Source organism: Petromyzon marinus, chromosome 39 (genome assembly GCF_048934315.1).
Source record: "Petromyzon marinus isolate PM22_M1 ecotype Great Lakes invasive population chromosome 39, UKy_Petmar_22M1.pri1.0, whole genome shotgun sequence".
NCBI classification, from domain to species: domain Eukaryota; kingdom Metazoa; phylum Chordata; class Hyperoartia; order Petromyzontiformes; family Petromyzontidae; genus Petromyzon; species Petromyzon marinus.
Window position 1 is genome coordinate 12459822 of NC_133705.1, and position 13597 is coordinate 12473418.

At 46.8% G+C, this 13597-nt stretch overlaps 1 protein-coding gene across 5 annotated transcripts in view; it reads right to left on the reverse strand.

The window, feature by feature from the left end:
* Nucleotides 1-13597, reverse strand: part of LOC116950470 (ephrin type-A receptor 4-like) — a 149867-nt gene that overhangs the window by 100073 nt on the left and 36197 nt on the right. For all 5 annotated transcript variants that reach the window (XM_032968252.2, XM_032968248.2, XM_032968251.2 and 2 more), the window contains exons 4-5: nucleotides 6706-6861; nucleotides 1402-1785 (exon numbers count right to left, since the gene is read on the reverse strand). In XM_032968252.2, coding sequence (XP_032824143.1) covers nucleotides 1402-1785; nucleotides 6706-6861 — 540 coding nt within the window. The remainder of the gene's footprint in view (nucleotides 1-1401; nucleotides 1786-6705; nucleotides 6862-13597) is intronic.

Sequence of the window (13597 nt, forward strand, 5' to 3'; positions counted from 1 at the left end):
ATGCGTTCATGAGCAACTTAATGCGTAATGTTGCTGAATCTTTAATAATGTCTAACAGTGCTGCGATGTTTAATATCAAACACAGTGATTTTTTTAGGCATATTTTACGGTACAATTAGATTATTATTCTCCTTAAAACATCTGAATATGTGACAATAACAGTGCACACCACTGTGATGAGTCGATTTTCATTAGATAATAGCTTGATATTTACTAAGCAACAAGTGCAATAATCTCTGTCTCAGGTGTGATGAAATCCTTTGCCATTTTAATCGGATATTTCACTTCCTTGCTCAATGTCCTTTATTCAAACAGAAGATGAAATAGACCCATTGATATACACACGAAACGTCACTCTCTCTTTTTAAGATCAACCTGGGTAAATATCCCCGCGCGATGTTGATCAATTTACGATAAATAAAGTTTACAACTAGAATGGTAAATAGCCTTTGCGCATTAGTCGTTTGTAAACAGATTTTCTGAATAAATTGACAGCGTGGTGGTTATACGATGTCGTCAATTTCTGACAGCATGGGAGTTACACGCGTTACAGATTGTAACATTATAATCATTAGAGAGACATGCAATAGGATTGAGTTTACCATAGTCTAATAAATGTATTCATACATAATTTGCATCAAAGCACAAAGACAAGGTTTTAAAAATGCGAAATACAAAGATAAGGGAAACGTATGTTGCGATTATCGTCGTTTCAAACTGTATTGCAACGCAGCATGAGCAATTACATTGTGGCAACCCTACTTCCCATGTGCCTTCTCAAAGATGTACACTCACGTTGATGCGCTGCGCTATTATCAATACACTGAACGCTCTCCCCGTAAATCTGGCTTGGTGGCCTCGTGTTAGAACCAGCAGCTCGTAATCGGAAGGTCGGAAAATTAAAATCTTGGTTGGAGGTTGGCTCAGCCCATCATCTCTCCGGATCAATAAAAGGAGAAGCACTCAGTAGGGAAGTCACCGGCAGTGTTCAATGGGTAGACTCAGCCCTGCAATTTTAATTAGGAATTTGCTGGCTCAGAGTTGTAAACATGAGATGAGCACCACTCATTCATGCACTATCGATTTGACAATGCGTAAAGATACAGACACACAATGGAAGCGATCACTCCTTCCGCACGCCAAGGTGAAATGTATAACGTGTGTGTGTATATATAAATCCTTCACGGGGCACCCCTGCAAAGTGTTCTCTCGATCTAAGCGACGCGCACTCAGACGACGCAAGGAACGTCTTCAACTTTCCCGCAAGCACGGTTGGCTACATACGGTGCAAAAGAAGTTCAACACACACGCACGCACACACACACACACACACGTACAACTGGCTACGGGACGTCGAGCCGTCGTCGTTGCGGGTTCCAGCGCGAAACAGTGTTCACTCACCCGCGGGATTCATCGTCAGCCGAATGGAGGCCGACTGTGGCGGAGCCCGGGTCAGCTCGGAGACTCCGTTGGTAGCCCGCACCTCGAACGTGTAGTTGGTGTGGGCGGCGAGCCCCGTCACCGTGACCCTCCGCTCCGTCACGCCGGACTGGCGCGGGGCGAAGCGCACCTCGGCGCCACACGGCAAGCATCGGGGGCTCCCCGCGGCACCGCTGCTGCCATCGTCGCCGCTGGCCGGCAGCGGCTCGGCGGGCGCGCACACTCGACACGCCACGCTGTAGTTGAGGTCGCGGCGGCCTCCCGTGTCGCTGGGCGCGCTCCACTCGAGCACGAGGCACGTGGCGTTCATGCTGGCCATGAGGGCGCGCGGCAGAGACGGGGGCCCTGCGCACAGCGACGCGGTGGGGGGGGGGGGGATGCATCCCAACATGCCGCCGGTGATCATTTTGCGGGTTGTGACTTGCTGACCACTGCCCCCCCCCCCCACACAGCTCATCGAATTCATCCTGGATAAATGCAGATTTTGATTCCCCATCATTTGCTCGTTCGTCCGTTAATTCGTTCGTGTAAAAGGTACAGGTGTGGCCTTGGAATGGCTCGCCACTGCCAGCCAAAGGGCCTCCACTCGAGGCAGCTCCGGAGAGCCCCCTTATATTGGGTGCTCATTGGTTTGTGCAAAAAGGTAAAAATGAAAGTCGAGGTGCAGCCGTGGGAATGTCACGTCAATGGGAGATGGTTGCCCAACGAATAGAAGCGTTCCCAGCTGCAGGAATGCGAATGTTTTTTTTTGTTCTGTTCGTTTGCCACCAATGTAGGTGAGTGTTGCTCAGTCACACTTTGAGTTTCCCCGAGGCCACACAGGTCGACGTGGTGAATTAGCCGTCACTTTGTGGCACTTCACCCACCGTCCCACTCCTGTGGAAGTTTCCTGGCTTGGTTGGGAAGTTGAGATTTGCGGGCTGGACTGCGACCTAATGGACTACTTTCCTTGTTTTGACAGCTTCTTTTTTTGCGGTTTGTGCATTCTGCCCTGGTGCCATTTCTTAATGTGTTTATTAATTGCCTATTTACTTTTTTTGCTTGGTAGTAGAGTTTTAATTTGATTGGTAGTGGCTATATATGGGATTCGGTTGGCACATATAATTATCGTGCTGTGGAATGGGATGTTATTAGCATCGCTTCTCAGTTTTAACTAAGATCGAGTATTGGATGGGATGCGATTAGCATGAATTTCGCAATATCAAGTTAAAGTATTATTATTATTAGAGATACAGCCCTGCAATTATTTACTTATACCACGTGTGACAGAAGGGCCTCCATTCGAAGGAGCTCAATGAAGCCCTCCTCGAGAATATTTTGGCCTACCCTTCCTTGCTGGGCAGACATCTTGGCAGCACTCATACGTCACCCGCAGCACGTGTGAATCAATATCGAGAAAACATTAAACGAAATTCCACACGGATCGTCAGAAACTTACTTGCTAGACTGCCTGACACGGCAATTTTGCTGTCCTCTCTGTATGTGTCACGAGCACACGATCTCAGTGTATTGCACAGGCCCCGCTTCCAAGGGTTCGCATTTCAGGCATGCCCGCACCGCATAAGTGACATTTATGCCAATTGTGTTTTTCATGCATTTTGATATTCGCCATCCATTACAAACATGAATGAAGCATTTTATTTAGCCTATTTGTAACGGTCACGGATCCACGCGAAGGATTTGGACAAAAAAAACTTTCACGAGAGTTGTGGGAGTTGGCTGACTGTGGAATTGTAAAAATTGCCTCTTACTCGAATGTTTAGATATCGTTTACACTCTCAATTGCAACTTTACTGCCATGGGGCTTCCCCTCGGTTGAAATGGTGCCGTGTTCCTTCTGCCAGAATAATTAAATGTATAACATGCAGCCCTTTGCCAGTCCACTGCTGTATGAAGGCATCCCCGCGGTGTATAGGTCATGGCAGTTGTTTCACCATATTTCACCACACTGATCGGCTCCCTTGTATATTATATTCACCAGCGAGCATAGCTATTAGGTTAGCTGACATACAAAAAGTGTCTGCCTCACTATAGGGCACCATAGTTTAAATGGGTTGCTCTTGCCGACAGCTTCGGGTAAATTCAGCAGCATCAGTTTAACAAGCCTCGATGCTGATGAGACCCAGAAGGTCAAATCCGGTCAAGAGTCTTACTCGTTTAAACAGATGCTGCTGGGTAATATTGGTCTGGTAAGTCAATAGGACGAGGGCTAAAATGCATTTTTTATTTATTTATACGCAGAGACACAGAGTGGAGTTGTGCTTGTATTTGCTTTTATCTCACAATCGCATTAAATACTCAGCTGTGATGTTAATGGACCTACTTCGGAGGTCCAGGCTAATAAAATCATCTCAGTTCAATAAAATCATTCAATTTATATTGACAGGTCTTTCGCTTCAACTTATGAAATAATAAATGATGTACTGTTTTGATTTGGTTACTGGTTGAAGGCATTGTGTGGTGTTGTCAAGCGATATTAGACCACACTAGCTCTCCGTCCATGGCTGTTTTGTTACAAGCCAGTTTCTGGATATGTTCATGCAGCCCAACATCATCAACATTTATGACATGATACACAATTTACAAAAACATATGTCAATCCACTGGCTAGATTAACCGGACTTCACAACCCTGGTCAGTAAGGGTTTGCTGAGGGGTAGTAGCCCAGTTCTGGTTTGGTTACCACTCACCACTTCTTCTGCATGATGTAGAGCAACAATGAACATTTGACACTGCGCTGCTTGAGCCAGATTATTGCGTTGGGAGTAGCGGAGTGGAGCATTTCTCTGATGGTGCCTCCTTTGTTTTTGTCAATCGAGCGTTGAGTCGTTATACGTTTCATGGTCTGTTCTGGGTGACTACAGTCGCACACTGGAGAGTTCTTAAAGTTTAATTTGTATACCAAGTCCCACATCTGCCATGGTTTATGTCGGGATGTAATTTAGGGTTGTAGCCGGTAAGCTTCGCGGAAGATCAAAGTCAGGGATCGTCTGCGTCGGGTCTTTTACAGATGTGAGGCATGGCCAGGTAACTAAACTATAAACTGGACTCTTTTTATTTTACCAGGTAAGGCCCACTGAGCTGGAAAACTTATTTTCAGAAGCGACCTGGCCACAAATGATATCCCAGTGAAGTTACTTATCATGTGGAAATTTGTTGCAGCCAAATATATTCTAAAACGCGTGTTTAGAAATGTGATGGAAAAAAGCCCGAAAATCCACGTGACCACGGGGAGAACGTGCAAACTTCAAATATACAGGTGTCAGGGTCTGAATCGGGATTGAACCCACGACCTCCTGTCTACCAGGCGAGGGAATTGACATCTCGCCACCATGGCACGCCACGACCTGAGGTGGCTGGGTTCATTGCGCATTGTACTATGCATGTGCATTAACCACTTTGCCTCCACTCCCCTATCTGGAATATAATATAGTTGTTAACATATCTATTTAATATAGGGTAACGTTTTGTTCCCCTTTTATTCAACAAACCGAGAGAAAATGTTCCTTTTATTGAACAAATCTATTGCCATTCTTAAGATGTGAAAGAAGATCTGATTTTAATAACATAAATAAACAGACAATGTATTTACTTCATATAACGTCTTTTTTTTACAAAAGCTGTCAGCCGTAAAGCCTTCTGGGAAGATGTATTTCACTAGCAATCGCTGGACCATTTTGATGTACTACGGTGAAACCACTGGAGCGTTTGCTTGTTTTGAACCAAAGCTGCTGAAAATAAGACCTCCCAGAAGGCTTTGCAGTTCTAAAACACTATTATTCTTTATGTGGAGGAGCAGGAGATATACTGTCCGCTCATTTATTTTGTTACTTATATTCTCCATGACGATGCTCATGATTATTTTTGCATAATGATGTATTTTATGGAATTTGGTTGCAGGTAATTTTACCATTTTGCATTTGAGCTATTTTACCCGAACCCCAATGCATGCTATTAACATCTATTTTATGGCAGATGGTGTGATCAAGTAATTCCCAAAAGGAAATTGCTCAGCAGTTATGGATATTGAAGCCTCGGCTCCATACACACACTGGCGCGGTAGCAAGTGCACCGCGAGGACAGCTGTTTAACTGTGCCCTCGTAAAAACATAAAAGGTACAGCTCCGAAATTGTGTTCTCAAGGCACTGCTACCAGAAGGGCCACTAGCTTAGAGGGAGCCATGGAAAGACCCTCTCGCGAGGGTATTTTGACCGACTCTGTCATGCTGGCCGGATGTCTTGGAAAGAGTGAAAGTACTCACACGTCATCCCACCGCACACGATCTGCTGATCGAGTAACTGCAACGTAACCATTTGTACTTCTTGTTGGATGGAGGCCGGGGGATTTAACTACCTCGCTGGGAGACCAAGTCGAACAGGTGACCTCGGGATTGTAAGGCCACTGTGCTAACTATTACTTATTTTTTGTTATTTTCTTTTAACCTATCTACGTGACTTTTACCGAAAGACCCAATAATATGTATTACTTAATAGCAGCGTGATCTAATTCATTTTTTTTACGAATTAAACGCAACATTGCATATTTTAGAAGAGAAAACAGAAAAAAACGGAAGGTGGCAATGAGTTTTTCAGCTTAACAATGTGTGGACACGAGAGCTGATGTGACAAGTACCGCTGCACCACACAGAATACGAGTGGGGCATCAAAACAGATCGGCTCGAATGAGCCTGTGGTACTGCTGGGAGGTCGAACAGGCGACCTCCGTATTTGTCCGGAGTGCTAGACATTACACTCTTCAACTATTTGTTATTTTATTTTACCAGGTAAGGCCCACTGAGCTACATAGCTCTTTTTTTCAGAAGCGACCTGTCCACAAAGGATAGCTCAACGAAGCGGCTTATCTACACGTGGAAATGCATAGCAGCTAAATGCTCTCTAAACGCACGTTGATTCTAAAATGTGCAGGGAAAAATCGGGAGGACCCAGAGACAAATCCACACGACCACGGGGAGAGAGAGAGAGACATACAAGCTCCAAATATACAGCAGCAGGCGTCAGGGTTGGGTTCGAACCCACGACCTCCTGTAAACCAGGCGAGGTGGTTAAGTAAAGCCACAGGTAACATCGCAGACGTCCCCCGTGTCATCACGGAGCTCTGCCGTCGTGCTCGGCAGATGCGGTCTTTCAAGAAACATGCATTTCACGACAGCACCCCCCTCCCCCCGTGTGCTTCAGGAGAACGTAAGGCGACCCGCTTGCGATGCCGTTCAAGGGGTCCCCCAACCCCGACGCGTGCCAACGTACGTGTGCATGCCATGGACTTGGGGTCCGCCTTGGCTCTGTAGTAGCTCTCGTCGCACTCGCAGTCATACGATCCGGCCCGATGCGATAGGCTGTGTGGGGGGCACTTGGAACACATCTGCTCGCCGGCGATCTCTTTGTAGAACCCGATGCCGCAGGCTTAGAGACGCGGATCAGAGTGGAGAGAGAGAGAGAGAGAGCAGAGGAGAGGGGAGAGAAAACAAACAAACAGAAACAACACCTTGAGCCTCATTGCCAGAGGTGGTTCCATCAAAAGCACGCACGCTCTCGCTTGCACAACACGTCTCACTTGTGAAAATTACTTGAATGAAGACACACGCAGCTGTGCGCACGTAATAACAATAATAAGCACGATTACACATTTAAATAGCACGGTATCTGTGCACAGCTATTTATTTCTACATATATAGACATATACAAAGATCCCCCATATAGTCTTAATAGACTGTTGGGGCAAGTGCTGTTAGCGAGCACCTATGAAGGCCAGCACAGCGCACAAAGGGGTGGGTCACGAGCATCACGCCCAGCCGCCTTCGTGTCCCGAGTGGTGATATTTACACGTCGCACCAGGCACTCATTTGTGGCGAGTCGCCCAACGGGAGGGCCAAAACCGGTTCAGATAATAATCGTCACTGGCGTTGGCTGTGAGCTCGAATCGAACTCTGGAAGCCAGCTTTGTAAGCGCAGCGCGCTAACCGCTACACTACCGTTCCCATTGTACATATATATCCATACACATATACATATATATTACTATACATGAATATCAATACATATATATTTATACGCACACGTGTGCGCACATGCACATCTTAACAGAGGACGTAAACGCATACCCACACAAGAGTCATGTTAAACGGTGTTGATCCACTCTAAATATTTCCCCAGAGGTCAGCTACAAAGGACCATTATTGTGTAAAATTGTAAAATGGGAATCTCTTCTCGTGCCTCCGGTCCATTTGGGACAGTCGCTGCTGTCAATCACCGCTACGGCATCTCGTCCAATCCGGCTATCGCCCGTTCCAAGAGCAGCGCAACGCGTCTGAGAGGACCTCCACGCTGCAACCCACTGGGCTGTCGTCGGCTGGACCGCTGGCCTAAAATTTGCCTTTGGATGGGGAACTCCCGCAGGGCAAGAGGCTGCGGGTTCGCCCGGCTGTGACGCATTACGACGCGTCACGCACCGCTGACGAAAAGGAGTGCATCGGTTAATATCGACACTCGTGCTCAAGATGCCGGCATGAGATTGGACACGTAAGAATGCATGTTTTCACGAACGCTTGTATTTCGGCGATACGGGGCACTGATTACCGCGGGATCCTATTACCCACGGGTTTATTCACAGCGGTCCTTCTGAGTAGCACAATGTGCAAGGAAGAAGGACCGTTGCCCAAATGTTGCCCACCATGTTCTTTGAAGTCGGTGTTATTGACATAATGTGAGGTTTTTTTTGTTTGTTTGTTATTTGTGCTTGTGTATCACTGCCAACGCAGGATCACCAAGCGATCCGTGTGTATCGTGTGCGTATGGATGATTGGGAGTGGTTAAAGAGGGTTGTGTAGAAATGTGGGCCGAGAAATAGCCGCGATTACAATTCGTGGCACTCAGCATTAAGATAAGTGAATGGACTTCGACAGGACACGTTGTTTTAAGGCTTGGTAATCTGCGAGTACATGCAGACAAGCAAAACGACAGCAGAGAATATTGTACCCGGATGGTCTTTATGCAGTGCTGTGTTTGTTTTTCTCCTTTGGGATTATTTTAATGATTCATATTGTACACGTATGAACATACGTTGCTTCATAGCTTATTTCGCGATGCACAATAACGTTTTGTTCATGATAGTGCAGGCTCCAAAATAATTCAACTGTAACCGTCGCTCATTTCCTCGGTGTGGTTCTGCACGTTCAAGAAATACACCTCGCTGGTTGATGAATATAATCAGTGCGATGCTACCTGCTCTGACATATGGTTCAGTCATTTAAAAAAAAACAACACACGGAAGAACAAACGGAAGCGTGTGGAGAGATGCACGCTTGGAATTACAACGAGAGACAGAGAGAGGAACCACGTGAGCGAAATAACACGCACAGGTTAAATAATTAAAATTACACTGTTAACCCTTTCCCCGTTCCGAGACGTCTGCAGAGTTGCAGGGTGGGTGTACCGTTCATCGCCGGAATGTGTAAGCGGCTCAGCGTTAATTTTATTTGGAGACGCCTAGCGCCGTTTGTTTTTAAAGACATTGTACTCACGGCAGAAAAGTGTAGCGACACAGCCGCACTCTATGATCGCTGGTGCGAAGCTGTCCCACACGTCCTCCCGCATGGCCTTGTGGGAGCCTCGATACCGATTAAGTTATTTTATTTGAGTTATTTCCTTTGGAATCGGAAGAAAAAACTATTTTTTTTAGCTTTTACTTCCGAATCGGGAAAAAAAACTGAAACCAGAAGTACTAAATTTAAATAACACGTACGTCATCGGAATGGAATCGGAAGAAAACCTGTTGACCTGCACGTACACATACGTCATCAAAATTGGAAAGGGTTAAGAAGAGTGGGTGGCCTTGGGCAGGATGCGTCACAAGGAGGGATGACCGATGGTTAAGAGCAGTGCAGGAGTGGCATCCAAAGAATGGAACGCATCCGAGCATGACGTCCACTGGGTGAGAAGAAGCCATGCGATTGGCGAGAGCGTGAGCGAGAGTGTGAGCGAGAGCGTGAGTGAGAGCGTGAGCGAGAGCGTGAGCGAGAGCGTGAGTGAGAGCGTGAGCGAGAGCGTGAGTGAGAGCGTGAGCGAGAGTGTGAGTGAGAGCGTGAGTGAGAGTGTGAGTGAGAGCGAGAGTGAGAGTGTGAGCGAGGGTGCTGGCCGGATCGTATCATCGCGAAATCACGGGGGATGACGATGGCTTGGGGAGGCCTTAAATCCAGCAGTGAAATGTTGATGATGAGATGACGATCATTCCCTCAAGAGTGGTTTTGTTCAATGTATCAATGTAATGCTTTCCCTTTGATTCACCTTCATTTAGCACGTGTCTATCCCAAGTGTGATCATCATTTATCGTGCATAAGCATAGGTTAATGACTCTTATCGGCTATTATGGAACAATTTCACTTCCTTTATTGTGCTAATTTCTTTGTTGCTTCAATCCGTCTTCATAAGAGGATTTTTCCTAGAGTAGCCGTGAATAATGACTTGGCAGCATATTGGATTTTGCACAATCATTCCCAATATAGCCCAGTCAGCAGCCCTGCGAAAATGTGTGTGCTAACTGGACTACTCATAGTTGCCTGACAGTTCTAAGACATGATGAATCTTTAATAGCTCATGAGGCGCCACGGTGGCTAGGAGATGTTTACTCCCTCGCCTGGTATACACGAGGGGTTGTGGGTTCGATGGCAACCCTTGACGCCTGCCGTATATTTGGAGTTTGCGTGTTCTCCTGATGGTCGTGTGGATATTTCTCTCCGGTTTTGTCCCTCCACATTTAGAATCAACATGCAATAAGAGCATTCGGCTGCTATACATTTCCACACGATAAACCACTTCGCTGAGCTATCATTTGTGGCCAGGTCTCTTCTGAAAAAGAGCAACGCAGCTCAGTGGTTGCCTTACCTGGTAAAATAAAATAAAAATTGTTTAAATAGTTCATTTAATTGTTTTTTTTTATTTTTAAAACTATTTCCACAAAAGGAGTCTCGAATTCCGATGTGTTCCCATTTGTAATGGTGTAGTACACTTGCCCTCATGCGAAATATTTAATTATGACGTAAATAACGCTTTGGTAGTCCGTGACTTGGGGACCATCTAAAGCAGTGGTTCTTAACCTCTACCGCAGCCTTGCACCCCTTTGGTTATCAATCGTAAAATGTTTTTTTTACGTGAATAAATACACAGGGGTTGATGAAACGCGCCCGTGCTTTATTTGTGTTTTTGATTATTTACCTTCGAAAAAAATCTGGCCATGTCTCGCAACCCCCCAGAAAGGGCATCTCGCACCCCCCAGTGGGTGAGTGCACCCCAGGTTAAGAAGAAGAACCACTGATCCAATGTGAAGCCCCCGTCTCCTATCCCCCCACTCCCTCCCCCGACCGCTTGCGTCAACATGCAAAAAGGTTAAATTCTTTGTTAAAATTATGAAATCTCATGGCAGCTGCCGTTTGTCATCACGAGGCTCTTCAATCTCCAATCGCCGTCAACGTCCACGGAGGTTATTACCCAAACGCGGGGACAATCCCGATGACAGAGCCTCACTCGTCGAAACCCCCTTGGACGCACGCCATTTTGACCGTGCGTGTGTGTGTGTGTCTCTCTCTCTGTGGCTAAATCGGTGTCGGCAGGGGTGCAGCGCTGCAGTTGCTTGCTCATGCAACCCGCTGGTGCAACGGCCTCCTCCCATTGGTGCGCACGCGTGGTTTGTACGCATGCTTGAGGAACTTCTTTCCCACCGCCGCACGTAGCCGACCGTGCTCATCGTAAGGTGCGGGGTCTTCAAAGAGAGCCACGTTAATAGAGGTGGCACAGAGGCTGATGCGACAAAAGGGCGAATCACAATCGGGTTAGTAAAGCAAAGGTACAAGTGCAGCCCTCGCAATGTCTTGCTCACGCCACTCCTGGCGGAAAGGGCTTCCGCTGCGGGGTGGGTGGGGGACTCTCGATAGCCCCTTCCACAGTGTAATTGGCCTACTCTTCCACGCTGACTAGACATCTTGGAAGAAGTGGCAGTGCCCTCATTTTGCCCCATCACACGCGCGAACTGCCGATCGCCTAACTGCGGTGGACCCATTTGCAGCGCTGCAGGGTGGATCGAGGCGCTGGGGAGGGATTTATAAAAGTTGCTCCACGCAGTGAGATCGAATCCGTGACCTTTGGATTGTGAGTCCAGTGTGCTCACCATTGCACCGTAGCTGCATACACCTGGCTAAATAAAGTGCCTAATCGCTTGTATGAACGTAGCCAACCGTGCTAAATCGGAGGCGCGGGGAGAAAGACAACAAACTAAACACAAAAAAAAACACTTCTAATTAGATGACTGCTGCCCATAACATCTGCAACATAACAGCATTGCTCTAACGAGGCCTCACTGCTGATGTGCATCATCACCATCATCATTAGCAACGTTTATCTACTGCTGGATGAAGGCCTCCCCATCCTGTCGCTATCGCTCACCGTAATCAGGCGGCATAAGGCATCTCACTTGCAAACATGAGCACATTCCCCATTGACCCATCTCTGCAGTGGTAATTCTCTTGGGCAAGCTCCCTCCTTTGACAGCCATTCCCATCACCAGTCTCATCCATCGGCCACCATCCCTTCTCGTTATTATTTTTCGAACAGTTGAAATAATGTCCGTGATTTGTGTTTGTTTCTTGGTCCATGTGTTACCCCCTCCCCCCTGCATATCCCAGTTTAATTCCAAATGTGTAGTTCTCCCCAAGATTATTTTGCCATGCGTCTTGGCTATCGGTCCTTTCACTTTGTCAGTGTCTGTGTTTTTAAACCACTTGTCGCAGTGGGTACCATGCACTGATTGGACAGTATCTTTTTCAGGCACGTTGATATGTTGCCTTACATTACAGCTTATTTTTTTTATCAAAGGGCTCTGCCAATGAAACAAAAAAAATAAAATCCAGTGTTTGTCTCCAGAATTATCTGTTGTTATCAACCATTGGTCTGGAATGCCCATATATCGATGTACAATATATACTACATTTATATTTTATTGCAGACTTTGACATGTGTAGTTATTTACTGTAACTCATCACGATTTGAGATCACATCCATTCTTGAGTATATTTGGGTATCGGTGTAAAAACATAAATGCAATATACATCTTACAGCCAAGCAGGCATTAAGATAACCACAGCACTCTCTGATGTTTATATTAATGACGCGTATTTACCTTCATAAATATGTATCGAATAACATCACGGGGCTTTGCTTCTCTGTGGCCAAGGGATAATTGACTTAAATGTAGATCCATTTTGACTCGCGGATAAACCAATCTAGGACACGATTGATAAATGGACCGTGAGAATATACGTGTCCTCGCGTTCGAATAGAGCACGGGACAGTGCTTGTATCAGTTGGCGGTGCTGACGGTCAGTTCGTTTCGCGGTTTCTGCCGCGACTACAGCCGTTTATATTCTCGAACCACCCTGTCCGCTGTTCCCGCCGTGACTTCACCAGTTGTTTCCTCCACCCTTGCTGAGGACTTCGTCTTCCGGACCCCGCCGTGTTCAACCACCGCAGCGTAAGACAATCGACTTCCCTCCTCTGCGTTTCCCCTTGCACTGCTCCAATTGGGAAGTTCCCCTTTCCCATCGTCGTCATTTCTCGTAACTTTATTCGAATCAAGTGTGCCGTTTCTTGCTGGCCGCACGGCATTTTTGAAGCCCCCCACCCACCCACCCCCCCCCCCCCAAGTGCCTTGCGCTCACCAACCGTGACGGAAAATAATAAAAAGCGATTACTCCACGAATGTTAAGTCCACCTCAAGTAGAAACATTGTCGGTGAGCCACAAACACAACTGCCGCCGTAGCACTTGACCAGATTCAGTTTAAAATGCAATGACTCATTGCTAATGAGATGCCGACATCCTTGCTGCGGCCTGCACGCCACTGACAGCCCTGCCTAGCCACCATGACTCGTGCCACTGCTATTTCCATGGTCATTGCACTTCAGAGCTGGCGAAATCCCGTTCCCCAAAAGAGCAGCCCCTCCATCCCCCCCCGCCCCCGCCAAGCTCATTCCAGTCAATCTGTTCAACGTCCCACCCGTTCTGCGTGCCAAACAGCGGTAACATCACTTTCTTATTCACTACATTTATTTGTTGTTACTGTTCAACGCGCTTCTTGACGCTAAGCGTTATGT